The sequence below is a fragment of the Maylandia zebra genome, linkage group LG16, assembly GCF_041146795.1.
Source record: "Maylandia zebra isolate NMK-2024a linkage group LG16, Mzebra_GT3a, whole genome shotgun sequence".
Classification (NCBI taxonomy): domain Eukaryota; kingdom Metazoa; phylum Chordata; class Actinopteri; order Cichliformes; family Cichlidae; genus Maylandia; species Maylandia zebra.
In genome coordinates this window covers 30,858,580-30,886,117 of record NC_135182.1, presented here as the reverse complement: position 1 = coordinate 30,886,117, position 27,538 = coordinate 30,858,580, and the positions used below count along the sequence as shown (strand labels likewise).

At 44.2% G+C, this 27,538-nt stretch overlaps 2 protein-coding genes across 2 annotated transcripts; both read right to left on the bottom strand.

Annotated features, from left to right (window-relative positions):
- Positions 1-68: 68 nt before the first annotated feature.
- Positions 69-14,240, bottom strand: lss (lanosterol synthase (2,3-oxidosqualene-lanosterol cyclase)). Its single transcript, XM_004559130.5, has 22 exons — positions 14,150-14,240; positions 13,531-13,699; positions 13,232-13,370; positions 12,058-12,166; positions 11,557-11,678; positions 11,373-11,469; positions 11,043-11,178; positions 9,207-9,315; positions 8,246-8,364; positions 6,769-6,866; positions 6,595-6,622; positions 6,167-6,223; positions 4,940-5,011; positions 4,348-4,398; positions 4,053-4,202; positions 3,488-3,584; positions 3,008-3,113; positions 2,581-2,646; positions 1,312-1,392; positions 1,001-1,171; positions 793-871; positions 69-531 (listed from the first exon to the last, which is right to left on the bottom strand). Exons 1-22 carry the CDS (start codon positions 14,161-14,163, stop codon positions 394-396), a joined length of 2,208 nt encoding a protein of 735 aa, XP_004559187.1. The 5' UTR covers positions 14,164-14,240; the 3' UTR covers positions 69-393.
- Positions 14,241-14,525: 285 nt separating this feature from the next.
- mcm3ap (minichromosome maintenance complex component 3 associated protein) lies at positions 14,526-27,534 on the bottom strand. The gene is made up of 28 exons (XM_024805479.2): positions 25,405-27,534; positions 25,006-25,253; positions 24,743-24,824; positions 24,484-24,640; positions 24,202-24,392; positions 23,971-24,110; positions 22,955-23,152; positions 22,541-22,809; positions 22,272-22,434; positions 21,372-21,529; positions 20,998-21,221; positions 20,635-20,858; positions 20,293-20,393; positions 20,055-20,186; positions 19,747-19,860; positions 19,114-19,266; positions 18,811-19,008; positions 18,652-18,720; positions 18,435-18,569; positions 18,199-18,352; positions 17,644-17,908; positions 17,460-17,557; positions 16,949-17,339; positions 16,586-16,852; positions 16,222-16,351; positions 15,798-15,983; positions 15,102-15,252; positions 14,526-15,024 (listed from the first exon to the last, which is right to left on the bottom strand). Exons 1-28 carry the CDS (start codon positions 27,224-27,226, stop codon positions 14,863-14,865), a joined length of 6,582 nt encoding a protein of 2,193 aa, XP_024661247.2. The 5' UTR covers positions 27,227-27,534; the 3' UTR covers positions 14,526-14,862.
- Between the last annotated feature and the right edge of the window lie 4 nt (positions 27,535-27,538).

The window sequence follows — 27,538 nt, the reverse complement described above, 5'->3', positions numbered from 1 at the left end:
CTGTTTCTTCCTCATCACCCTCGTCTGCCAATATGTTTTGTGTACTTCAGGAAGAGATGACAAAGCTAAACTCTGTATTTCTTTTTTAATTATTAAGATCAAATAAAGAGTAAACTACAAGTAAAAGGGGATGTAAGGCGACATCGACAGGAGTCTGTTTTGTGTACATGAATGTTTAAGATCAGACTGAGAAAGGATTTTAAGGAGGAGCTCTGGCTGTGTGGACAGGAAGTAATTCAAAGAATGAAACGTGTTCGCAGCTGAAACACATCAATGGTGCATGTTCATTGAGTCATTTCAGGTGTGACTTAAAAACAGAGATTATGTGTTCCAGTAAATGTTGTTTTTCTATTTTTTGTTGGAGACATTGATGTTTTTTGGCATGCAGTCTGTTCAGAGCTTGACCTTCCCGGCCAGCCCACTGGTGGGATAAAGTCGTGAGAAGCGGCCGAGGGTCCAGATCGGGAAGACGTTTCTGTATGAGGTGTAGCTGATGGCACAGCTTTTATTGAACACACCTGCAATATTCTCCTGAAAAGGAAGAAGAAAAACAACACATTAACAATCCTGTTGTATTTCACATGGTCATCAATGCAGGGATTAAAGGGACACATGTCCAGTTTTGGAAATATCTGCTGTAGTAACGTCGTCATATAGATGGCACTCGCTGTGTTGGGCCAATAGCACTAAAACAATGCTTTTGAAAAACTAAGCAGCTAAGTCTCTTTACAGAGTGAAGACATTTGTGTTTGATTTTTAGGGTGCGCTGTCCCTTTAAAGGCAGAGAGTCACCTGTGGCCAGTCTCCGTTGGGCAACTGCTTGTCAATCAGCATCTGTACTCCCCTCTCAATGGACTTCCTGTCAGGATGCCTGGTTATGCAGACACACAACATGCATTACATAAACTAAACAACCCGATTAACACAATGCTCACATCACATCTTTATTCTGACTCTTTCTGATTGGTCAGTAGCCCAAAGGTGAGTTGCTCTTTGTTACCTGACAGCCATCAGCCCTAACAGAGCCCAGCAGGTGTTGTGTATCTGAGCGGAGCCACTCTGGATGTAGCGACGCTGCTCACATGACTCAAAGTCCTCCCCCCACCCTCCCTCTGGCATCTGCCGGTCCAGCAGGAACTGACAGGCTTTCTGCACCTCTTCGCACACATGTCTGCTCACAAAGAATGTGATACAAAAAGAAATATGTAGGCTAGAGGTCACAGAAGGTCATTGCTGTTCAGCAAGTTTTGGAGAACAATGGGCGGTTTAAACGTAGGAGAATGTGTATAAAAGTCAGTGATTACATCTTACCCATTCTCGTACACGTGACCCATGCAAGCAAAAGCTTCCAGGCCAAACCACATCCCATACGTGAAGCAGACTCCCCAGGAACTAAGCAATGAGACAGGAATGTAAAAGTCATCTTCACAGTATAGTTGGGGCTTTCCTTGCACACCTTTATATCATTTTACTTCCTGCCTTTGTCTGTTTTAACTTCATGTTCTACTCATCGGTTTCACCTGTTGTTCACAAGCATTAGCTGCACCGTTCTGTCACCTGATCAGCTTTGAAAGTTGGTGTAATAGTTTTTCTTTCACATTTCAATAAGGATTAGCCTGCTGCATTTTTTACAAATGCACTTTAATGCACTTGCACCTGCATGCTACTGATTCATGTTAGTTGTTCATCATCTTGTCTTAGGAATATTAGGAAAGTCTGTGGCATCCGTCTGTCCAGGAGAATAAAGAGTTACATTAGTAACATTTTAGGCCCCTTTTCTATGGAACCAGCTTCCAGTTTGGATTCGGGAGACATGCACCATCTCTACTTCTAAGATTAGGCTTAAAGGTTTCCTTTTTTGCTAAATCATATAGTTAGGGCTGGATCAGGTGACCCTGAATCCTCCGTTGGTTATGCTGCAATAGGTGTAGGCTGCTGGGGGATTCCCATGATGCAATGAATGTTTCTTCTTCAGTTGCCTTACTCAATATGTGTTAGTAGACCTCTCTACATTGAATCATACTTGCTATTAATCTCTGGCTCTTTTCCACAGCATGTCTTTTATCCTGTCTTCCTTCTCTCACCTCAACTGGTCACTGTAGATGCACTGTAGATTCTCATAGGGGCTCATACGATTGTAGGGTTTTTCTCTGTATGTATTATTGCAGGGTCTACCTTACAATATAAAGCACCTTGAGGTGTTGTTGTGATTTGGCGCTGTTTAAATAAAATTGTTGTCTTTCAGTGTACTTGGTCATTACTTGATGTGTTTTTATTTTTTTCTGTAACAATAGCACTGAAACTTTTTCTCTTCCAAAGTGTAATTTCTCAGTTCAATGCACGGTTACACCGAATAAATAAATCTCAGGTGATCTAATTCCTTTGTGGTTTTGAAGAACCACATAAATGACTTGAGCTTAGCTGATTTTACTAAACCTGACAAACTTCATGTCTATGTTATTATTTCGTTTTTTTGTTTGTGTTTTTTACAAATTTGTCTCTAATGTTCTGGATTTGGGTGCTCTCATATATAAAATCTACCAAGGAGATCCAGTAATAAATCTCTAATTTTGGCCTCACCCTTCCCAAGATCCATCAGGTCTCTGAACTTTCCTGCAGTACTCCAGCCCCTCTCTCAGAGTCGACCTGAAGAAGACACAGCAAACTCAGAGGATCCTCCTGAACTTAAGCGACAACTGAGAAAACACATATGCTCAAGATATTTTCAGAAAAAGACAGTTTGGTTTTATACTCATTTTATTAGGTCAGCTTTAGTTTAAGCCCTGCTAATACTTTGGACAATTACAGAAGAATCTCACACTGTGGACACATTTGCTCCAATGGGTTTATGAGAGGGAGCAGAAAAGATGGCAGTAAGTGTAGCTAATGTCCAGCCTTTGCTGTCACCTACCCGTCTGTCGAGTCATGTACACAAGGGTTCAGGATTGCAGTGCATGTGTGAAAACAGTTTTAGGAGATAGCATACCTCTAAACAACGTGTTTATACCTTATCTCTTCGGCACGGTGATCAGGGTAGACCTTCTGGAAATGCCTCAGAGCCTGCATAACTGCTGAGGTGCACTCCACATATGTGTAATCAATCATGATGTCGCCTGTTTGTGTATGAACGTAAGAGATAAAAGAAAAAGACAGACAAGGCACAAAGTAACAGTGAAAAACAAACATTTCACAACATGTTCTGCATCCTCATTTTCAATGGAAAATAAGGCAGTCTTTGACTTTCTGCCCTTTGCTACTGGAAAGGTCATTGCCACATTTTCAGTACGCAATGGAAACAAAGGTTTCCACTCTCCAAATGTCATGTTTATATTTATTGCCTCCCTTTTTCATATCTACATATTTACAGTTTAAGGGACTCAGACATTCCCAGCAACTGCCGGGAACTCCTCCTCACATGACTCTTTGAAATCAAAGTTTCTTTTAGACAGAGACATTTTTTTCAGTAAGATGTTGGCAACACACTCACCGAAAACCTCAGAGGGGTTGAGCAGCTCCAGGAGTCTCCCTCCTCTCTTAGTTTCATATGTGGCAAATCCACCATCTGTGTTTTTCATGCTCAGCAGCTACAAAAACAGAAACATGGTGAAAAGATGAAGAAGAGGATGACGAGGGGCGGGGTCTTCAGTTCAGTTTGCACTCCAATTGCGTTTAAAATGAAATGGCAGCAAGATTTCACAGGAAGCCTTAGATATTCTCAATTTTTCTCAACACTCCACATTTATTTCAACAACGTTTATTTCAGTTAGTGCTGTACATAAAATACGATAGGCATTAGAGGTCAAATGTGCAACATAAGGTAATATTAGAGTGTTAAACCTAGAAAATCAATTAGAAATTACAGTCAAGTTTAAGAGCTGAGTATTTATTTGGTTCATTTAAAATACGAGCAGAAGCCTGCTGCAGCAGACCTGCAGATCTCTGGGATGTGTGGGGCATAAAACACAAACAGGATGTGGAGAGTATGAACTGTAAACAAAAAAAAAAAAAAAAAAAAAAGGCTTACTGACTAAGTCCTCCTTTTTTGTACTCACCACGTTGACGGCATCACACAGACGCTCAGAGGGGACGGGCTGCCTGATGGAGGGGCGGAGCTCCTGCAGCAGCATCAGTGACTTCAGGCCTTCTGCAGTGCAGTCGGCCACAATCCAACCACAGTCACGGGTACTGAAGGGGAAACCTCCCTGAAAGAAATGCAGTGCATGCTTTACTTATACACATAAGCTAAATTTAAGACGGTTTATGTTTCGTCAAAGCACATTCGAGTGATTTATTTAACAATGATAAATAAACTGGTTAAAAGCGACTGCAGGGTGATAATATCTGTACCTTATTCATCTGTCTGTAGTACTTCTGATATTGAGGAGGATTCTCCGGGATCTGTAAGAGCGAAAAACTGGTCAGCCATTTAAAATAAACATTTTTTAAAGTGTCAAAATAAAATGATGAAGTCTTGAAACTTGGGGCCATCTTAGAAGCTCATGCAGCATGTATTTGGCCCGTTATCTTAAAACATACAATTACATTTCAATGGTCATCAGGACAGGGAAACTGCATGTTTAAATCACCAGTCAAATCGGATTAAAATCACTTAAGTATCTGCAAACGTTTCTCCAAATAAAGTTTAAAAAAAACATTTTTCACTAAAAGGTATTACTTCTATCATCATCATTGCTGTTAGGGAATTCACCCATAGATTATAATTCAGGATTCTTTGATTTCTGGAAGAAAAACTAAAATATACTACTAAAACAATGTGTACTACTTTCTGGTTTCCAACTTTAATGTTTAGGTGAATTATCCCAATCAGAAGCTAGTTTTTCAGATTATTCAGACACCACATAAATATGCAAAGAACACAAAAAAATTTGTTTTCATTATCAAAGCCATTCGGTGGATAAAGTGCATCTCCTTGCTGTACCTGTGTGATAGTGAGAAACTGATGGGCGTCTCGAAGGCATTCAGCTAGTTTTGGGTCGTCCTGAGCTCCTGCCTGAAAAAAACAAAACAAAACTGCAACACACAAAAGTAGTTTTCCTGATGTGTTTTTATGTCAAACACAGCACTAAAACAGCTCGTCAAGGTCGTCTTGATCTCGGACTAAATTACACAGGTAACATTTCTGTTACCAGATAATATTTATTGACAAAGTTGATTGTGACGTCCCGTTTAGGACTATGTGTTGGCTCAGTGTTTGACTAGTTCGACTCTCATCAAATTTTACTCACTGATTTCATATGTGGAGTTTCTCAGGGCCCAATTCTGGGTACACAGCTGTGTCTGAGTACAATAACGTGCATTTTACCTAAATTTAGAAGCAAAAAGTTATCCAGGTCATCCAGGTTATATCTTTAAGACATTGCTGTCTGTTTTCTGTTTTCATGGATAGATAGAGCTGGGTGTCATCTGCATAGCAGTGAAAATGTATGCTGTGCCTTCTAATGATGCTGCCTAAGGGAAGCATGTATAATGTAAACAGAATTGGTCCTAGCACTGAACCCTGTGGAACTCCATAACTAACCTTAGTGTGTGAAGAGGACTCTCCATTTACATTAACAAATTGGAGTCTAGTAGTTAGATATGATAAAAACCACTGCAGTGCAGTACCTGTAATACCTACAGTATGTTCTAATCGCTATAATAGGATATTATGGTCAACAGTATCGAATGCTGCACTGAGGTCTAACAGGACAAGAACAGAGATGAGTCCACTGTCAGAGGCCATAAGAAGATCATTTGTAACCTTCACTAAAGCTGTTTCTGTGCTGTGATGAGCTCTGAAACCTGAGTGAAACTTCAAATAAGCCATTCCTCTGCAGATGATCTGTTAGCTGTTTGACAATTCAAGGATTTGAATTCCATATGAAATTAAGGTTGGAGATTGGCCTATAATTAGCGAAGACAGCTCAGTCAAGGGATGGATGATTAAGTAATGATTTAACTACTGCCAGCTTGAAGGCCTGTGGAACAGAGCTAATTATTAGAGATAGGCTGCTCATATTTAAGATTGAAGCATTAATTAATGGCAGCACTTCTTTAAGCAGTCTTGTCAAATACAGATGGAGGGCTGTTGGAGGGGTTTTACATATGAGCATGAATGTGCTTTGGTTGAAATTACTGTAAGCATTAGAGGTCATCTTTGTCTTACCTCGAGGTAAGCCTGCACAGCAAAGCAGGTGTCCCAGAGCTGAGATCCATTCGTCCCCTGTGTCAGAAAAGAGATTGGATTAATCCCAAAGCAAGAAACAAACAAGTAAACTAAAACAATGTGTTTAGAAGGCAATAAATTTATGTATTCAAGTAGATTTTGGGCTATTCTTTGGATTAATGCACCACCTGAACGTTAGCTGTCGGCAAAACTGATTCTATGGATTCTTCTTTCTACATCGGTGATGCACCATTCTCCTCTATATCTCACACTTAATGACATCTTTCTGCTGTGAGAATAATATGGATTTAATAAAGGCTCAGTAAAGAGTTTCTTCTTTCTTCTTTTGCAAGCTGGAGGTGCAGAGATCCTCAGAAACACACCTTCAAATGTTAAAGAGGTAAAACAAAGACAGAACAAATTCTCACCTGCATTTTCATTCCATCCAGTCCCAACCTGGTACACAGAGAACTTACAGTAAGTTTATCAGTTTTACACCTTTTGTAAATGATTTTTTTCTGTATGTTGCATAGTTGAAGTTGTTCTTGAAGCTGGAGTTTGGTTTGTTTTATTACTGAACTGTTCAAGATCGGCTGACTGACCAGAGGTAGTCCGGGATCCTGGACACGTGCTCCTGAAAGGCTGCAGAGGAGGGACCATCGACATACCAGCGAACCAGCATGTTGATAGTCTTGGAGATCTGAGGAGAACCATCAGCAGATATCTAACTGCACGTTGCTCTTTTTATTTTACACTGTTGGTTCAAAACATACTTAGAAAACAGGAAATACTTTGTATCAATAGGTAACTTCACATCTGAGCAGACAAGTATCACATGTGGAGTTCCCCAAGGTTCCATCTTGGGACCCCTTCTGTTTAACATTTACATGCTCCCACGGGCACAGATTATAAAGAACAACAAAATAAACTATCATAGCTATGCAGATGACATACAAATATATATCACAATGTTACCAGGAGACCAAGGCCCTGTACAGGCTCTTGGTAAATGCATTGAGGAAATTAATGACTGGTTGTGTAACAATTTTCTCCAGCTAAACAAAAACAAAACTTAAGTAATAGTCTTTGGCGCCAAAGAAAAACGATTACAGGTCACCAGAGAACTTCAATCTATACACCTAAAAATCAGAAACCAGGAGAGAAATTTGGGTGTAGTGATGGATGCAGACCTAAACTTAGGAAAACACATTAAGACAATAACAAAGTCAGCTTACTATCACCTCAAGAATATTTCAAGGATAAAAGATCTGATGTCTCAACAGGACCTGGAAAAACTAGTCCATGCATTCATCTTTAGTAGGCTTGATTACTGTAACAGCATCTTTACAGGTCTACCTAAAAAAATAAGTCAGACATCTACAGCTCATTCAGAACTGCTCGAGTCCTCACTAAGACCAAAAAAGTGGACCACATCAGTCCAGCTCTGAGGTCTTTACACTGGCTGCCTGTCCGTCAGAGGATAGACTTTAAAGTTCTGATGCTGGTCTATAAACCTCTGAATGGTTTAGGACCAAAATACATCAGTGTCCTCCTGACCCAGTATGAACCTTCCAGATCCCTCAGGTCATCTGGATCCGGTCTTTTATCAGTTCCCAGAGTCAGAAGAACCAGACACGGAGAAGCTGCATTCAGCTTTTATGCTCCTTATATCTGGGACAAACTCCCAGAAAGCCTCAGATCAGCTGAAACACTCAGTTTATTTAAATCCAGGTTGAAGACTCACCTGTTCTCAGCTGCATTTGAATAAAGCACCAAATCCACACTTTTAAGCTTAAATTTCCAAACTTACATTTTAACTACGGTACTGATTTTATCTACTGTTCTGATTTTATATACTGTTTTTTTGTTTGTTTGTTTTTTAACAATTTTAAATCATGCTTTTTATTTGTTTTTGTTTTTAATGTCTCTGTAAAGCACTTTGAATCACCTTGTTGTTGAATTGTGCTATATAAATAAACTTGCCTTGCCTAAATAAGATGATTTAAATAAATTTTGCACCTAGAAACTCAAACTCCACAAATCTGTGTTCTTTGCTTCGAGTATCTGTGTATTAGTTACCGGGCCAATGCTGATGCATTTCGTGTAGCGATCGTCGGCCTCGATGTGATCATACAGCTCTTTGACTGCTTTTCCTCTCAGCGTGGTACTGTGGTGGGCTTCGTATACATTTAACACCACTGCAGGCCAAAAGGAACAAAGTCACAGGGTTAGAGAAGAGAGTGGAGGGGAATACCCACTGAAAACACTTATTACCATCCTCACTGTGTAAAACACCCTCCAGACAAAACTTTTCTATTAAAGTAAATTGTTAAATGTTGTAATTTTTATTCTTACCATCTCTACATTGTTTTAAACTGTGTGATCAAAGACATTCCTTTGTCTCTGACCACTTCTCCAGCCAATTTGGTGCTGGGGGAGGCTGACGTGGGTTTTATTAGGCACATCTTATCTGAAAGATCTGTTTCTTGTGTTGTAAGCTTCCTGCTTTTATGATCGTTTTGGTGAGCAGGAGGACACACAAACGCACCCCCATGACACACACACACGTTCTTGCACATGCAAAGACATGCATACACGTGCACACACATACACATAGTGCCTTGTCTTTTAGAACCATTGGGGGGTTTTACGGTGGGAGGTGCTTGTGTTGTGATGTGTATTGTAACAGTTTGTCAATAAATAGCTGTGAGGAGAGCTGCTCTTTGAAGGACTTGGTTTGGAGACAGGTGAGGAGCGTTTAGCTCCACAGCCTGGTTCTGACCAAGCCGTCCCTCATTAGCGAGTAAAAGACCGGTTGAAGATGTTCTGTCTTGTTTTCGTTCTCCATGAGGAATAAGTCTCTAAATTAGCGGAGCCTGTGGAAACACAGACTCAGCAGTTTCTCTTTCCTTCATATCTGCTGCTGAAAGCTTTGCTGTTGTGCAAAACATCTGTTAGTCCATTTTTTCTTAGCAGTCATTACAACCCACCTGTTTTAAATGTGCAGCTCTGGAGGCAGGTATTCACAGGTCAGACTTACTGTAAGCGACTGTGAGGAGTGTGCTGTGAGGTGTGTACATGTCACATGCTGCCACGTTGTTCCTCTGCGCCGGCCAGTTTATAAAAGCATAGTCCTGCACGTAAAGCTCCTATAGCACAAAGAACAAGGCCCATGTTATTGATATACATACAGACTACAGAGGAAGAGAACAATTAAAGGCAAAACACAGGCACAGGAACACACTCTATTCACATAATTCTCCTAGACTCCAACCTCAGCCTAAAAAATAAGAACAAGGAAGAGACAGACAGACAGGTAGATATAAAAAAAAAGGAAGAAAACAAACATAAAAAGCGAGAGCGAAACTAAAATAAGAAAAGGAAAGAAGGACTGAGAGGCAGGGCTCTAGAGTGCGACCAATTTGGTCGCAAATGCAACCAAATTTTTCAGTGATGCGACTAAAAATAAATAAATAAATAAATCTTTGGTCACACCAGTGCGACCAACTGTTTGGGTAACAAAAAAAAATCTCGTGTGGTCAACAACAGACACACGTTATGCCCCTATCGTGGACTAAACCAATCAGAGACAGTCAGGGGCGGGACCTCTCTGATCAGCCGTGGTCCAGTTGAAAGTGCAGGTGGAAGAGGGAGGTGAGTAGCTTGAATAAAGCGATATCGACTCATTAAATCCTGAATTGACTTTTAAATATAACTGTGTTTTGCCAGAAACGCCAAATTCTCAGATTAAAGCTCACAAAACTATTTCAACAACCACCAAACAGCAAATGAGAGCAGGTACACGGATTCCACACAAAGACATAAACACGGAGCGGACCCGACGCATCAGAATCAGCTTTGTCTTTCTCGGCTTTCTCACCCGACGGCCCGTAGACAGACACGCCGTCGGAGCTCAGCGATTCTGATGCGTCTGGTCTGCTCTGTGTTTACATCTTTTTGCGCTGATTCTGAGCTGCAGGTTTAGTCTCTCTCCAACCAAAATTCACCGAGCCAGCAGCAAAAGAAGCATCAAACTGCGCTTCACATTTGATAAACATCGTCATGAATTCCCTCTGAGTTTTGCTGGTTTGCTTCCACCACAATAAAAAAATCACACTTCCTGCACAGCTCTCTCTCTCTCTCTCTCTCTCTCTCTTTACTTCAAGAACAGTTTCCCGTCTCAAATCTCTGTTTTCTGCATTATTCATTCGCTTATTACCCAACAGTCTACCGTTGTTTACAGCAAAGTCTTTTTCTTTTTTTCACTTAAAGGACCTCGGACAAGAAAGCCTAATTTCTGCTGTTCAATACTGAAGAAATTAAAACTTTTTAAAATTATGCAAAATTACAGAATATTGCAGAATATTTTTTAAGGTTATCTGCTATAAAAAGCCAGGCCAGAAAAATCTCCTTCATGTTTTTCTGTTTTATTCTCAGTTACTTTCACACAAAGGCATCTGCTGTGATGGTCACAATTCTGATGAAGTCTCATATGTATCAGTACTGATAAATGATCAGAATTATAATATTTCTGACTGTCTGAGGATTAATTGAATCAACCTAGAAAACCTTTTAAAACACAGGCCTACCTGTACAGCAGGTAACTCCACAGATGCTCACAGTCATTCTCTATTTTTACTAACGCTGATATATTTACTAATATTATCATTATTTTAATTATCATTAATGGCAAAGAGGATCAGGTTTAATTACAGTAACAGCAGGAATGTTTTTGTGCTAAACTTTAAGAGGATGTCATGTCCACATGACATCACCAGGTAAGCCACAGCTGGGATGCAAAGCACAACACTGAATACGTTTGGCCGTACTGTGTTGGAGCATGGCGCCCCCATGTGGAACACGGTGGACTCCACACCTGTCTGAGGCTGAGAACCAGGGGATCTTCGTCTGCGGCCAGTCTGACGGCATAACAGTAACTCATCGGGAGGTAGACCTGCCGACAGTGACACCACAGGGTGGAGGGGTGGGCCGGCATCCAGGTGGGGAAGAGCCTGGAAGAGACAGAAACACGTCAGGAATCCTGGAACATTTATATTTGAGGGAAAATGATCAGTCTGACTTCCATTCTACTTAGGGTCAGAGTCATGACCAACAACGCCGCAGAGGGTTAAACTCTTGTTTCATGTAACACACCTGTGAGAGGCCACAGAGCTGCACACGAGTCTGGAAATCATCTCCCACTCACCACATCTCAGGCAGGAGCGTGTTCATTCCCTCCCAGCTGTAGACGTTCAAAATGGCCAACCAGAATTTACCCCACGAGGGAATCCCAACTGCTCCACCTGTACCAGATAAACACAGAGCGCTATGGTACACTGCAGCTGAAAACATGACACCATGGAGAAAAACGCACACTGAACATGACAGACCTTTGCTGTGCAGGTTGTTCCTGGCACGAACCATGTCTGGATCATCGGGATCCACTCCCAGGATCCGAAGTGAGGTGTAACTCAGCGCTGTGCCAAAGACGGTGGACTTGTCTTCAACATGTCTGCAGAAGTGACACACACATGCTCACTGCTGCTGTGATCAGCGCTTGAGAAGTTGACTTTGGAAACGTGCTGTCCTGGGATCATTTTAGAGCAGTTTAGCAGCACTAAACTTGCCTCTCTGTTATATGTGCTGTTAAATGTGTTTGATGTCTTTCTACTTCTCCTGCCATCGTGTTTTGTGTTAGTCTTTGTGTCTCAGTGCTTCTTATTTGTTTGTTTGTCTCTGTATTTGGTTCTTATTTAAATCTGGTAAGAGTTTTGATGTAATAACAGGTTGGAATCCAAGTTATTACTGATATCGGTTCCACATGAGTGATAAGGTTGGTATGGTGATATGAACATTAAAAGAATATTTTAAAAAAAACCCTGTTGACTTACAGACCCCAGCCTCCATCAGGGAGCTGGACTGAGCGCAGGTACCTCACCATCTCCTTCTTCCAAGCCTCAGGCAGAGAGATCTTAGCTACATGGCAGGTGATCAGGAGACCTGTGGAAGCACCCGAACAGAGACATGAAATCCCTCACACCCTGTTTTATTTATATAGCATCAATTCACAACAACAGCCACCTCAAGCAGTTTTATATTTTAAATTGAAGACCCTAATACAGAGAAAACACCAACAATCAAAACAAAGGACAAACTCCATTTGAACAGGTAACCTGCAGAACCAGTCTCAGGGAGGGACAGTTATCTGTGTGAACGAGGAGGGAGATGGACAAAAGACAAACTATGGCACAGAGAGCCAGCGTTAATAATTGCTAAAGATTCAGTGTTATAGTGGTGCATAAAGAGGTGAAGAAGAAACACTCAGTGCATATAGGAATCCCCCAGCAGCTTGGGACTATTGCAGCGTAACTAAGGATGGATTCAGGGTTAGCTGATCCAGCCTGAAGCATAAGCTTTATCATAAAGGAAAGTTTAAGCCTAATCTTAAATCTGAAAAGCAGAGTGGCTGTCTGTCTCCTGAATCCACAGAAGAGGGGCCTGAAAGCTGAAGGCTCTGCCTCCCATTCTACTCTTAACATCCCAGGAACCACAAGTGAGCCTGCAGTCTGAGAGCTATGAGGTTTTTAAGATAAGATGGGTCCTGACTGTTCAGGGCCTTGTATGTAAGGAGCAGGATTTTAAACTAAATTCTGAATATAAGAGGGAGTCAATGGAGAGAAACCAATACAAGTGATGCTCTCTCTTTCTAGTCCCTGTCAGTACTCCTGCTGATTCATTCTGCATCACCGTCACTGATGGTGCAAAGGTTAAAACTGTTGCCTCACACACACACACACACACACACACACACACAAAAATAAATAAATGGTGGGTTCAAACCTTCCTGGGTTTCACAGTTAGTCTGCCATAAATACATTAATGTGTACTGAATTTGCACCTTTATTTTTCTACCATTACATTCACAACTGGAGGTTGAAGACAAGACTCTGTTCCCTGTAAAGGCAGTGCTTTTACAGGGAACATCTCCAATGATGCAATGAGAAACTTCACTTTATTTTGCACGGTCACTACAGACATCAGGATAAGGAGGATGACTAGACTCACCTGGCAACAGGAAGAGAGGCCCTCCATAGTCTCCTGCCCAGTGACCGTCCTCGGCCTGCAATTGACTGTAGAAGTGCATGCCTTTCACTGCGGCGTCCACAGCAGTGTGGGCGGCTGGAGAGTCGGACACGAACTTACTCTGTGGAGAGAATCAGTGATCTTACTACCCACCGTGGTCATCCACAAAGTTTAAAGATACTCAAGTTTACTGTGTCGCTCTGAGAAATCCAGTTTCCAGTAAGAGCCAAACAGTCAACTCAAAAGCTGTAAAAGATGGGAAACAACTGAGAGGAGCCCACCGTGTCCAAGCCGAGTGAATGGGCCTCCAGCATTCTCTGCTCTCTGTCTGCGGTCTCCTGATCTTCCAGGTACCGCCACGTCTGCCGGCCCTCCACATTGGTCAGCCTCCAGCGGCTTAGGTCTGTGGCTGGCTCCGTCTTATACGGCCCCCCTCGCCTCCGCAGGTGCCTGGCAGAAAGAGTATTTGAAGAAGGAAACACTTCTGTAGATTGCCTTTTACAGATGTGACTGAAGTGCAGACTTCCAGCTTGATTTCAAGAGATTTAACAAAATATTGTTTCATTTTTATAAATTAGAGCAATTTTACATACAGACCCCATTTTCAAATGTTCAAAGGTTATTAAACACTTGACTTTCAACCTGTTTCATGAGCAGGTAAGACCTGGCTCCGACCTCTCGCATCCCATCCCCAAATTTTAGCTTTCTAAAAAGTCTTTATAATTCCTGAGCTCATTAACAAGTACATTTCACTAATGTTTTCTTAAACATTTCTTAGAGTTACGACAAAAACGTGCACTATGAATGATTTATTTATTATTATCGTCCTATTTATTCAGGTAAAATTCTCACTGAAATTAAAATCTCATAGTTGTTAAATGAAAGAAGCCAAAAACTCACGTTCCCTCAGTCATAGCTGCTGTCAGATCAGTCAAACCCTCCGCTAAAATACGTGAATGAATCTCATCTCAAGAGCTCCCGAAGCTCCGCCCCTTCCAGTGTTTCCACGGGAACTGTAGTCCTGAGAGGGCAGCGAGTGCAGCGAGTTTAGTACATCTTAGACTCCACTTCCCAGGAGGCCATGCGAAGCCCGTCCGAGGAGTTCTCCACATGGAGAGACATGAGCAGAGACTCGGCTTTCCAATCACAAACCGAGTGGGAGGGGAAATGGGCGGAGTTTACAGTGAGGTCGTGGAATCATAGAGCTGCTCAGATAAACATACACATGTGGCTCACAGCTGGACAGTGATAAAGCAATGATAACAATGACAAACGGTTTTACAAGAAAAATATTCCACTTTTATTCAACAATTATATATTCAATAATAATGTGGGATTAAAGGAGTTCAATCCCCAGCGTTTAATGTGCTAGTTACACAGAGACACTCTTAATAAACAACAATAAATCCGGAGTCAGTGTTACAAAGTTAATCCAGTGCTAAAAATATACATTTTCATGTTTAAAATAACAACAACAACAACAACAACAACAACAAAAAAAACCCACACTCCTATTTGTAGTCCGTGAACCCGACCACACTGAGATGAAAAGGTGATGATCATGTCACAGACAGGTATGAAGATGCAAACACTTCTGTTTGCTTCAAGTGCTGTCAGTCATCGACGATGCTCAGCATGCCGCTCAGCTTTAGCCTGCAGGCCAGTTCTTCCTCTTGGCTTGCCAAAATCTGGCGTTCCAGCTCCTTCAGTCGCCACGTCAAAGATTCAGGAGCAGTCTTACGCCGGGTCACTTTTTCCAAAGGATCATCAGGCTCCTGGAAAGATAAAAGATTTTCTTTATCTGTAGCAGCTTAAACAGCGAACCTATTTCAGTGTCGGGAAACAGTCGTACCTGTGTGAAAGATGCCTCTCGAGTCCTGGCTGTGGGGGTGTGCCTTATGGTGGTGGGCATGGACAGAAGGGTGGAGGATGGGAGGAAAAGCGGGGTGGTCAATTGCTCCAAAGGGTCGCCATCCACCCAGCACTGAAGCTGCTCCATGCTCCTGCAGAAAGGCAGAGAGGGTGTGTTTACTGTCGGACTCCCCAGTCAATCAAACTTCAATTTAAAAATCACAATTTTGACTTGTGATGATTATGAGTTCATTCTGATTACAATGCTCTTGTTTCTTTCTTTCAGGCCCAAATTCAGTTGCTCTCAAGTTTAGCTCCACTAGAGATGGCTAAAAACAATCTTCAGTCAACAAGAACCTTTTGAATCTGCGCAAGGGTTTCAGGGACTTCTTAATTAATATTGAATCAAAAATGAAACGAACGCAGCAGAAAATGAATCAGGGTGTAATGGTTTGCTCCTGGATACCCAGCAGATGAAAAGTTGCTCATAGGGGACACAAAAGAAGTGGAAAATTCTCATTATAATAAAATTGGGATGATTTTGCAAACTGCCATGAGGTTCACTGAGGTTCACTTGAACTGGTGGGTGTGGGATGGCCTTATGGTCATAAAAATCTAGTCTGGGGCTAAAACTCCCTACCTGTGTGAGCCCCACCACCCTAATCCATGACCATCACATGCAGTGATGTAGGTATACCTCTTGCTTTCAGCTTTCTCCTCCTCTAAGCTCTGCAGGACTTTGTGGGCCAGCAGCTCCGGTGGCGTGGGCGTGTGGGTGATGTCCAGCGGGGCTGACGTAGCCTCGACGGGCTCCACCAGACTGTGGAACAACCTCTGCCTGAGGGTCGCCGTGGTGGGTGTGGCATAAGCAGCTGCACTCACCCTGAGGAGGGAGAAAACCGGAGGAATTAGGAACAAAGGAAGAGCAAAGGAGGCGCTCCAAGGATGCCACCATGACGCCGGCTTTAGAGCATTTAAGTAGGACTGTTTTTGGGGAGTATGAGTTTTTGCTTCATGCACTGCACAATAGTGTTGCACATTCAGGTGCTGTCAGATTAAAAGAAAGATGCGCATGTCTCAGAGGCATTGACAACCTGTGGGGTTTTCCTGGGCCTCCTTACCCCTCCTTCTCTTGCTGCTTCTCTCTGTGAGTTTGCCTCATGGCCTCCGTCCACTCCTCGGGCGGCTGGAAGCCCTTCAGTGAGTATTTGGGGAAATAAACCAGGATCTCTCCATCCTCTGTCACAGCATCTTAAAACAAACAATAAATAGGAATTATGGGTCAAAAACATCAATAGCAAAGTGGAAAATAGGCATTTTTTTTAAGATGATCTTCCACAGAAAATTAGACCAAACTGACAAAGACTAAAACTTAAGACATTGTCTTTACATTTTTATTGTATTTGGCAAATTTATTAAGTGCTCTATATGGTTTTAGTTAGTCTCAAATTTAGTTTTAATTAATTACAGCAGCATGGTCCTCACCTTGGCAGACAGGTGGTTTAGGTATCTGCCAGTCCTTCAGCTTGTGGTCAATGCAGATCACCAGCACGTCATCCCAAGGAATCAAACTGAAGTCCACACATACATCGTCTTCTCCAGCGTATCCGGGGGTTCGGGTGCGCCGACTCTTTAACTTGACTCTTTCCAGAAGGTTTTCGAGTCGAGACATGAGGAGGGGTTGATTGCGACGTGAGACCGGGATCTTAGCGGCGTAGCGAAAGATGGAGGAGCACAGCTCAGACCACGAGTCTAAAGAGAGAAATAAGATGATTAAATATATAAAATAGGATTATTAACCTCTGAATATCTTTGTGGAAGATAAATCTCTTTCTGTGTGAAACTGACCTGTTGCGGACAGCTGCTCCCACTCTGGCAGCTGCAGGCTGAGGATGATTTCCCGCAGCCAGGCCAGGTGCTGGTAGGAGTTCCAGGCCAGATGAGGCACAAAATCCCTCATGTCAGGCAGACAGAATTCGCCCGGAGGCCATGAGAGCCCGCAGAGCTCCTGAGATGCCACTTTATCAGCAACGTGAGTCAGGACTGCGTTGTAAAGCTGAACGACAGGAGCTGGATCCTGGGATGGAAGATGTGCGGTAGCTCGCTCCAACCGGTGGGAGTAAACTCTGGGACTGAATTCATGACTTAAGGTGGACTCAATGAGCTCCACTAGGGTCTTACAGGTTAGACTGAAAGGTGGCAGAGTACGGAGAGCCAGCCAGCGCACGGCCTGGTTTATCTGAAGACAAACAACAGGACGGAGAGAAGATGGAGAAGGTCAGTAAAGAAAAAAAAGCAAGACCGAAAAAAAAGCAAGACCAAAAAAAACCTCCATGATGGCAAAGGAGCAAATGCGTACCTGTTTGGATCCCTGCAGATCATTAGTGGTCTCTGGTATGAAGAAGAACGTATACTCCGATATCAGGCCGTCCGTCACCAGTGTGTGCAGCTTCAGAGCTAGAAGAGATGAAGCTTTTTTAAAAACACTCATTTACCAACTACTACAGAAATCTCTTCGTGCTGTCTTCACTACCATTTCTCACCTTCAACAAGTTTCTGTGTATCAGCAGCGCCCCCGTCTAGCCCTGGTACCAGGATGACGAGTGGCAGTGGGCAGTGCCAGGCGCTGGCTTGCTGTAGCTGTTTGAGCTGAAGCAAGGCGGACAACAGCGGGACGTCCTGCTCGTCCTGATCAGGCTCCACAGTGGGCAGGGCGGGCAGCAGCATGATGAGGGCACTCGTCCCCTGGAGCTCACAACTCTCCTCCATTTTTGACAGGCCGTCTTCGTTTAGCGGACCTCGAGACACCTGCGGGGTGGGGAAAGAAATATTAAAATATAATTCCTAACCGTTTTTTTTTTCTGATCATTAACGGACTTCTGGTACTTTTAATCTCAGCAAAACATGATTTATGTCCCTGAAAAAGCTGCTTCTTCTTTACCCTTTAAGCCAATTCTAGTTATTTTTCTTCACACAAGCCTTTCAGCTTCAGCCTTAAAACATTTAACCTAACGTGAAGCTCCTGTCTATTGTGATTCTAGCACAGCTCTGCTCTGAATAATCATATTTCTATTTCTGCATGCCCCGCGTGATCTGACCTTGATGCTAATGTGGACTTTGTGAGTGCGCTGTCCGCTCTCCTGCAGCGTGTTGGTGACAGTCAGTGTCTGCAGGGTGCCCTCTGGCTGCTCCTCCCTGCCCTCTGACTCCTTATGCCCACCAAGCTTCACCTCCAGCCAGTCAGAGAGGATCCTGAAATCATAACAGACAGGACACAATCAGTGAAATGTTCATAGAAAACCGGGCCTAGAATATCTTTAGGGCATTAGAGCACCTGTCTGCCACGCTGGCAACGCTCTCATGGTTGCTGGGTAAAAGAACGACGGCCTTCCAGAAGATTCGCTCGGGTGCGTTGGGGATGCTTTCCGTCACCAGCGCCGGGAGGTCGAGAGGCGCCCAAACTGTTTCGCTGAGGGCGACGCCAGAAACAGGTCAAAATGACACTTTGTGACACGGACTGCTGACTGAACAAACACAGGAACAGGACTTACTCAAGCAGCTGCTGAAAGTAGTAGTGAACTCTCATCTGGTGGATTGCTCCTCGTCTCATATCGTACAACCTGGACAGACAGAAAACATGTTACAGCAAAGGAACTGTGCTCATCGTCCAACACTGACAGGAGACAGGAGAGGACAGGAGATACACACACCTGGTGCTGGAGAGCGCCAACATGCCAGCATTTCCCAGGTTGACCAAACCACGAGCCAGATCTGCTATGGAGGGCTGAGCAGGGGCGCTGGGAGCCAGAGCTTTCAGTTTGAAGCGAGGGTCAACGCAGCAAGGGGCTGCAGGAAAGCCTCGCATCTGTCGCTTCAGCTGACGGCGAACAGCCACCACGTCACGCCACCTGGTAGATGAGGAAGAAGAATATTTAAAAACTGCAGAAAGACGTTTCTGGGATTCTTGGTGCTGTTTTGTTTTGCTCGTGTGCCTTCATTATCCATGTTTTTACCTTTTGATGTACTTGTGGATACGCTGCAGCTCTGCTTCAAGCAGGTTTTCAACCAACACAGCGATGTCTGCATTCAGAGTCTCCTCAACTAGACTCACACACACCTGCTCTGTGCATTTAGCCACCCGCTCTGCTTTTTCATTCAATGCCTCTCTGAAAAACAATTTTTTTAAGTTAATGTCTGCCACTCGAAGAGCTCCAACGTCACGACATTCCTCTTTTTGTTTTGCATGTCCACTCGTCCTCATCCTCTGTCACATGCATACTGTTAAGTTAGTGGATGCTCATAATAAATATGAAACAAGTCTTAAATAATGAGGTTGGTGTGCGTGTGTAAGTAATTCTTCAAACATTCAGTGTCGGGCTGGTTTTTCTATTCTCCACAATCTGCAACAGAAGCCCCGCCCACCTCCTTTGTGGGTCAGCCAATCAGAAGACAGTTGGCTTAAATGGCAGGAGCTAAAAGAGCTTCTCTGAGACATAGGATGAACTGAAAATTGTGCCAAAGCCCAAAAAAGACAAATAAGGATTATTTTGAACCGTGTATCGTGGAAAGCGACTGTATTCAGGTCAAAAATTAATATAACAGATTTTTCTTAGTTACACATTTGGTCAGATCTGTTTAAGTCTTACTGGATCTCAGATGCGGCGGTCTCCTTTATGGTCTCATCTAGCACTTCGTGCATCACCTCTGTGCAGAGAGAGAAGCTGAACTGAGTTAGGAAAGCCTCGTGCTCCTGACGCCTCCTGATACAGACAGAAAAGGAAAAACAGACCAGGGTTAGTCGTGGCAAAAACAGCCCAAAATATTTAAGACAGAGTCACAATTGCGGCTTAGGAAAACACGAGTCTGTTGTTAGAGTAGAAGATATTTTCCCCTTTTCCTAACTGAACCCAGGGCGGTGATACGCCTGTTATAAACCAGCTGCTGGCAGACCAACCTGGTTTCTTCAAGCTTGCGTTTTTCTTCAGCGATGCGCTCATGCTCCAGCTTGATCTCGGCAGCAGACACCTCCTGTAGCATCTGCCTCAGGACCTCGCTCACCATCATCTCCACCTGCACGCTGCTCTCCCTGCACAAAACAAAAATAAACAAAAAAACCCAGCCAGTTATCAATCACGTTAACCGGAGGACTTCCTCCCACACACTGCAATCACAGGTTTTCATGATAAGCTTACTTGAGCGCTGCTGAAGCGTAGCTGGCGCCGGCCTCAGCCATCTCCCTCACTGCTGCATCAACCACCTCTTCTACCACACCATCCAGCTCAGCCATGATGTCCTGCAGCGAGCGACAGAAAAGATGTTTTAATGAGTTCTTATCATCTTTTAAGAGAAGGAAGGAAAATATTAATTCTTTATCTTTACTGTTAAAGGTACACTAAGTGATTTTAAGTGAGCAATCCTAAATTTAATTGCAAAAATATCTACATTGCTTATAAAAACACAGAGTTACTAGAGAACGGTCTGTATTGAAAATGAGAATTAGTAATGTCTATGAAGAGCTGGGAACTCTTCCCCACCTCATCACTGAACACCAGCTGAGGTTTGGGTGGAGGTGACGGGGGTCTGACAGGCTGGAATAGCAGCTGGGGCTCAGCTGGGTGGGTCGAGAGCTCTCCCGTCTCATCCATAATAGCTGCAGCTGGCCCAAAGGCAGCGGGAACATCGGGAGCTTTGACTGGTACGACCTGAGACAGCAGCTCGCCACTGGGTGGCGCCTTCAGCTCCATTCTGTCACCAACAACTGAAACGGCAAAACAGGCATCAAAGAATTCACTTCCTCGCCTCCTGAATGTGATCAAATGATCATTCTTAGTTGAGTTTTACAGAAATAGAATAACCTAACGTGCGTGCAACAACTGGAGAAAATAAAACATGTTAACCTTTAAACTGGGATGGCGTGGCCTCGATCAAGCCTCCTTCTCCTCTGTATTTGTTCTGGGAGTCAAAGCTGCAGACGGGGGTGTGCTGGGGAGGGTTCGGGAGGGGCCCTCCGTTTACCACCTCCCCAATCAAGACCGTTCTCTTAGCGAGAATCACTTCAGACTTCTTCTGGGATAGCGGCAGCTCTGGCTCCTGATAGGCTATTCGACTCAGCTCGACCATGCTGCAGACAAAACGTAAAACACAAAAACGAGATTAAATCAAAGGCTATTTAAGGTGGTCTTGCCGATGCAATAAGTCTGCAATACGACCTTAGAAACACAGCATTCCACTGAAAGGAGCTGAGAGAGAAACCAGTGGCATGGACGCTCACCCGTCGTTGACGTTGAGGCCGTACTGCTGGACGAAGTCAGTCGCTTCTGCAGTGGTGCGGAACATCAGCATCCGCACGACGTCATTAACAGGAAACAAAGTTGAGCGGGGACCCACAGTGTGAGCCATGTTCAGGGTCTTCAGCGCCTTAGCTCTGACCTGCACACAGACATGAAGTTTAGGAGTTTTCAACACCCGCACAAAAAACTGTATTATTTTAATGAGCACCAAATCTTTTTCCAACACATCAATATTTGTTCTGACCCTTTCAACCAACAAAAAACTAAAATATTGTCCCTTTAATTAATATCCTGCCAGATCTAAATTAATCTCCATGCTGAAGGTTAAGCATCATATTTTTTTAAGGATTGTTTAAGATATAAGCTACAGCTGCTAACAACCATTATGCCATCATACAGTTCCAGGAATAATAATTACATTGACAGGAAGTTGGTTAACTGGGATTTGGTGGTCGTCAGCTGGTTGACGTGCGCTCCAGATACAGCACGAGCTTACAACACAAGTGTAAGCATTATAACAACCTGCTGCCATCCTGTTACTGCAATCCTCTGTTTTAACCTTCTCTCACTCATTTAAAAAAAAGTCATTAAAAAGTCCATCAGGCTTGATGACTACAGTATATCAGGAAATAAAAATATTATCTGGTATGGCACATTCATTTTGTGCTGAATAAAAGATCAAATAATTAAATTGTTTCCTGGCACAGTGCAGGAGATGAATAACAACACAAACAAAATAAAATAATAATAAGAGCAACAAAGATTTAATCAGCAAATTTAGGTTGTGATCCAAAAGTGTCACAATTGAAGCATCCCTGAAAAAAGTGCGTAAACAACCTCATTGAGAAAGATTCAGACATGATTTCCAGGCAGTTTCTGACCTGGTTGAAGTATCTGTGCAGGAGGCAGCTGGCGAGGTACGAGGCTCCTTTCACCAGCTTGAAGAAGCGAACAAAGTTGTTGCTGTTGACGGCAGCAAACGCCTGCACCGCAAACTTCACCTCGGTGGAGTTTCGCACCTCATCACGAAACTGCTGCACCTCACTGCGTGGAGATTAAGGGTCAGGTGTGAGATGCAGCTACAAATTACAGAGGAAATGCTCGCTGGAGCACCGAATGGGTATATTCTGTATATGTTTCCGTGACTGACCGCAGGATGTCCCCATCGTTGAGCTTCAGCAGAACGCTGTACTGACGGAACTCCGGCTCACGGGGGCAGAAGATGTGACGCGTAGCCAGGTCCTGGTACATTTCTTTCAGGCTCTGCAGGCACTTGGTCATGTTCTCGTTGTTTATCTTGGGGTCGAACGTTGACATGTGCTCCTCGCAGAGGTGGTGGGCACAGTGCACGTGGAAGCGGGTGCACTTTTCAATCAGTGACACCGTTTGTGGGCAGCAGAGGTGCTGCTGGATGATGTCCTGTGAGTGAGAGATGGAGACAAGGATCAGTCTCTCCAGAGCAATGACTAAATCACACCAATCACCCACCTAAACCTCCAGAAACAAAACAGCTTTTTTGAAGTTGTAATTAAGTATAGCTGGAGCAGCTCATCTGAAGCACTACCTTGCGGATGCCGCGGGTTCTGTTCCAGACAAAGTCGTACCAGTCCCGGTAGTTGTCGTGGCCCAGATCCATGATCTGCGTCACCAGATAGTCCATAGTCATGCTGAGCACCGGCAAAGGACGCAACTCGTGGGGCAGGGGCTCCTCCTGGTCGGCTGATGAGCGGCTGTACTCCTTGATGGCGGCTTTGTGATCCACCTGGTCAGAAACGGAAGGAGAAAAAATTGTTTACAGCAAGAAGAATCTAATTTCCTTGCATGACCAGGTTACAGCCTGCTACAAAAAACACTGACAACCATTTCATCCATCTATCCATCAGCGTTTGAGTCACAGGGCAGCAGTCTAAGCAGAGAAGCCAAAACTTCCCTCACCACAGCCACCTCTTTAATCTCATCGGAAGGGGACAAAACGTCATTCCCAAGCCAGCCAAGAGGTATAACCTTTCCAGTGAGTCCTGGGGCTGCCCTGGGCCAATACATTTTCATTCTGCACTACCCATTGAGGTAATGTTAACATCACCTCACTGGGTGAAAAGTGAAAATATGACAGTACTTTAATTACATGTAAGAAGACATTTAAAAGTATCTCAGGCGGTTCATCATCAGTTCTGTAATCGACAGTTCACTACATTTGAAAGTTTTTAGCAAATTTTTGTTTAAATTAAAAGAAAAGTTTTAAACATTTAGTTGTTTGACTGTCGGGCATCATACGAGGCTTTCTTTGGCCCACAAACTTAAGTGAGTTGGACATTTCTAGTCTGCAGTGTCTCTCCAGTGTATACATATTTTTTATTATTTATCACTAAGCCTAAACAGATATTTACACATTCATTATTTATGAATAGCAGATATGTTTACAATGTTGTGCACCCAAACGTCCAATTAGTGCAATCAGATGAAGTGAATAAAGCGTTTAAATCTAAATGTGCTCCAGAGAATCTTCTGAATACTAAACATGGAGTTCTAAGTCAAATTTAATATTTTAAATAATATTAATATTGATATTAAAGACATTACCGTCTCTGTGCTTGGAATGACTTCGAATGCGCTGAGCTGGTTCCGAGTTTCTCTCATGTACCTCTCCTTCTCAGGACACATGTCAGGACACGTCCCCACAAATACCTTGGAAAGGTGGAGGTCTGTCCGCTTTGGCCGGCCTGTAAAGACATTAGCACTAAATGTCTCACACCTTTTTATTTTATTTTTTGTAGCTCTGTTAATAATGGCTGATGTGAGAGGTGGCTTTGCCTTGACGCAGGATCTTGTCTCTCTGCTCGAGGAGGCGGTATTTGTCCTCTGCGGTCTCAGCCACCTGCCCGATGAGGGGGAGGAGAGAGGATGGGACCGGGCGCTCGGAGCTCTGGCTGGTGCTGCTCTCTTTTTGAGGTTCAGTGTCAAACTGCAGAGCCTTTACGGGGGAAGGTTTCTTCACCGGGGAGCTGACACATGTGAGAGAGCCATGATGTTGTGGAAACTTTTCATACTACATGACAGCTTTATTGGTGAAGTAAAAATTAGGTGCTGTGTTACCTGCGGCTGAAGGTCACCGTGCTGCTGAGTGTGGGAGGTCTCAAGGTGGGTCTCCGGAGTGGTGAAGAAGAACCCGCTTTTGACTCCATGTCCTCCTGGCCTTCTCCTTCTGACGTCTCCTTTCCAGTTCCAGATCTACCCGCTTTCTCCCCTGGACCTGCTCCATAACATTACACATTAATACAGAAGAACCATCACTCTGTGTTAGAGGATATTTTTGCCAAAATAAACTAGCTTTTAAAGAAATGTTTGCATTTACTCTGCTTCTTTCTCTGCCACAGGAGGACAAGCTCTTTTCCTTGCAGCATTTTGCCTTTTTTCTTTGCTTTTGCCGCTGATGCCTGGAAGAGATGATGGGAAAAGACAAAAAAAAATCTACATTACACTCTATAAAGTAGAATAGGAAACTCCAAAATACTTGCAATAAAAGAGTAGAAGCTTGAGAGAGAAAAGTTAAACTGAATGCCAGTTTTGTTGATACCGTCTAACTTAAGATGTTGAGGGTACAAAGAGGTGACTCACGTGGTCATTGAAGTACACTATGGTGAGGTTCTTGGCGGGCCGGCAGATAATCTTGTGAACTTTCCCAAACCGAGCAAAGTGCTTCTCGATCGTGTCTCTTCTGTTGAGTGATGAAGGGACGTTCCTGCACATGAGTGAGGTGCAGTCGGTGGGAGACATGCCGCTCAGGCTGTCCATGCTCTCAGTGCGTGAGCCACGTTTATTTGGGGTCGTGGTTGCGACCTTTGATTCTGAAGGTTTTGCTGAATCTGTAGAGAAAAATCACTACAGTCATTGTAAGCACTGACGAGTAAACTGGTCTTCAATTGTTTAGAAGTACTTTGCATGATGAAAGATTTTTGTCATGACCCTTCGAACATTTGTTACTAATGCATAGTATATATGACTTTTATGTCTCACCTGATTCTTCGGCTTTATCCTGCACATCTTTGGTCAGTGTCTGGGCAGCAGGTGGAGTTACAAAGAGGTCACCACTCTGAATTTGGACATCCTCCCTCTCCGGTTCGTTTGCAGCCTTCCGCCTCACTGGTTTAGCACCATCCTTACGAAGACTGCTCAATGCTCGGCTGATTAATCCTCTTGGTGGGTCATGCGACCTCATCAGCGGCCTCTTTGGGGGATGTCTCGGTGACTCTGCTTCAGGTGGAACATCCTCCTCAGGGACAGCTGATTTCTCAAGGCCGGTGCTGGAGATTGGTGGATCGTCTTTCCGCTTGGTGCCTTTGCCAAGCCGTGCAAATATGTTGATGTCCCCTTGGGCAGTATGGACTTTAACATCTGTACTAGCCTCTTCTTTGGTTTTGGTTTCACTAAAAGCTGAGGGCTGACCAAAAGTTGTTCCTCCAAAAAGCTGCGATGCCTGAGGCTGGAGGGTTTTGGGTGTAAAGCTAAAAGACGACGGGGTGGTGGGCTCTGTGGTGGCAGCCTTAGTGCTGGAGCTGGTGAGTGTGGCTGGTTGGGAGAAGGTGAACTGAAGAGTGGTAGCTGGACCACTACTGCTGTCAGTTGTTAGTGGGTTACTTTGAGAGGAGATAGAGGGGGCTGAGGCTGGTTCAGAGAAGCTGAAACCTAAAGACCCAGGCTTAGGCAACAGAGAAAAACCAGCCGTGGTGGTGGTGCTGGAGGTTGTCTGGGACCCACCAAAAGCTGAGTTGGACAGTGAAGTGGTTGGGGGGTTGGTTGGCTCGGGACTGGCACTAAAGATGGGTTTGAAAAGTGCCTCATTGGCTGGCCTGAAACTAAATTCAGATGGTGCGAAGCTCCTGCTCTGACCTGGCCCAAGCAGACTGGCGTTGGTGGTGGCAGTGGTGGATGATGATGATGGCTGTCCAAACCCGAGAGGCTGAGGCTGACTCACTGTGGGTCTCAGTGGGCTGCCAAACCCAGAGGGCTGCTGGCCGATTGCTGGTGGCTGTTTGCCAAATCCCGAAGCCTGCCCAAAAGCAGGCGTTTGCCCAAACATTGAACTCTGACCAGGCCCTCCAGTCTGTCCAAAAGCCGGTGTTGTGCCACCCCCAAAACCCGTGCTGCTTACTCCTGATGACGGCTGTCCAAACGCTGAAGCCTGGGCAGATGGCTGTCCAAACGCTGAAGCCTGGGCAGATGGCTGTCCAAACGCTGAAGCCTGGGCAGATGGCTGTCCAAACGCTGAAGCCTGGGCAGATGGCTGTCCAAACGCTGAAGCCTGGGCAGATGGCTGTCCAAACGCTGAAGCCTGGGCAGATGGCTGTCCAAACGCTGAAGCCTGGGCAGATTGCTGTCCAAACGTTGAAGCCTGGGCAGATGGCTGTGCAAACGCTGAAGCCTGGGCAGATGGCTGTCCAAACGCTGAAGCCTGCGTAGATGGCTGTCCAAACGCTGAAGCCTGGGCAGATGGCTGTCCAAACGCTGAAGCCTGCGTAGATGGCTGTCCAAACGCTGTAGCCTGGGCGGACTGCTGTGGAAACGGTGAAGCCTGCGCAGATGGCTGTCCAAACGCTGAAGCCTGGGCAGACTGCTGTGGAAACGCTGAAGTCTGCGCAGATGGCTGTCCAAAGGCCGGGGCTTGTCCAAACATATTGCTTCCTTGAGGGGGCGGCTGACCGAAAAATCCCACACTCTGCGGGGCCTGTGTGCTGGAGCTCTGCTGCCCAAATGACGAGAACAAGCTGGGCTTCACGCTGCTGCTCGGGACTTGGAAAGCTCCTCCATGGGCACTACCGAACGGATTGGGTGTATTCATGGCTCAAATAACGTTTTATGTTAACGTTTTTAAGCATTCGAATAGCAACAAGCAGTAAGGCAGTTCCGGCCTGAGGAGAATTTAAGCTTAAAAGCTGATAAAAAAAAAAGAAAAAAAAGACGAAAACAGACTCGTAGCTACACTGCTAGCACAGGCTAACACCATGAAAGTATTACTTAGTAAAGTTTGTTTGGCTGCTCATAAAGTTCCCCAGTTAACAGAATTATAGGAATACCCGAAGAAGTGCGTAAAAAAAGATCCCACCTTTTACTGTTTTGTGTTGCTTTTTTGGCTCACGTTTTTCTAAATCCG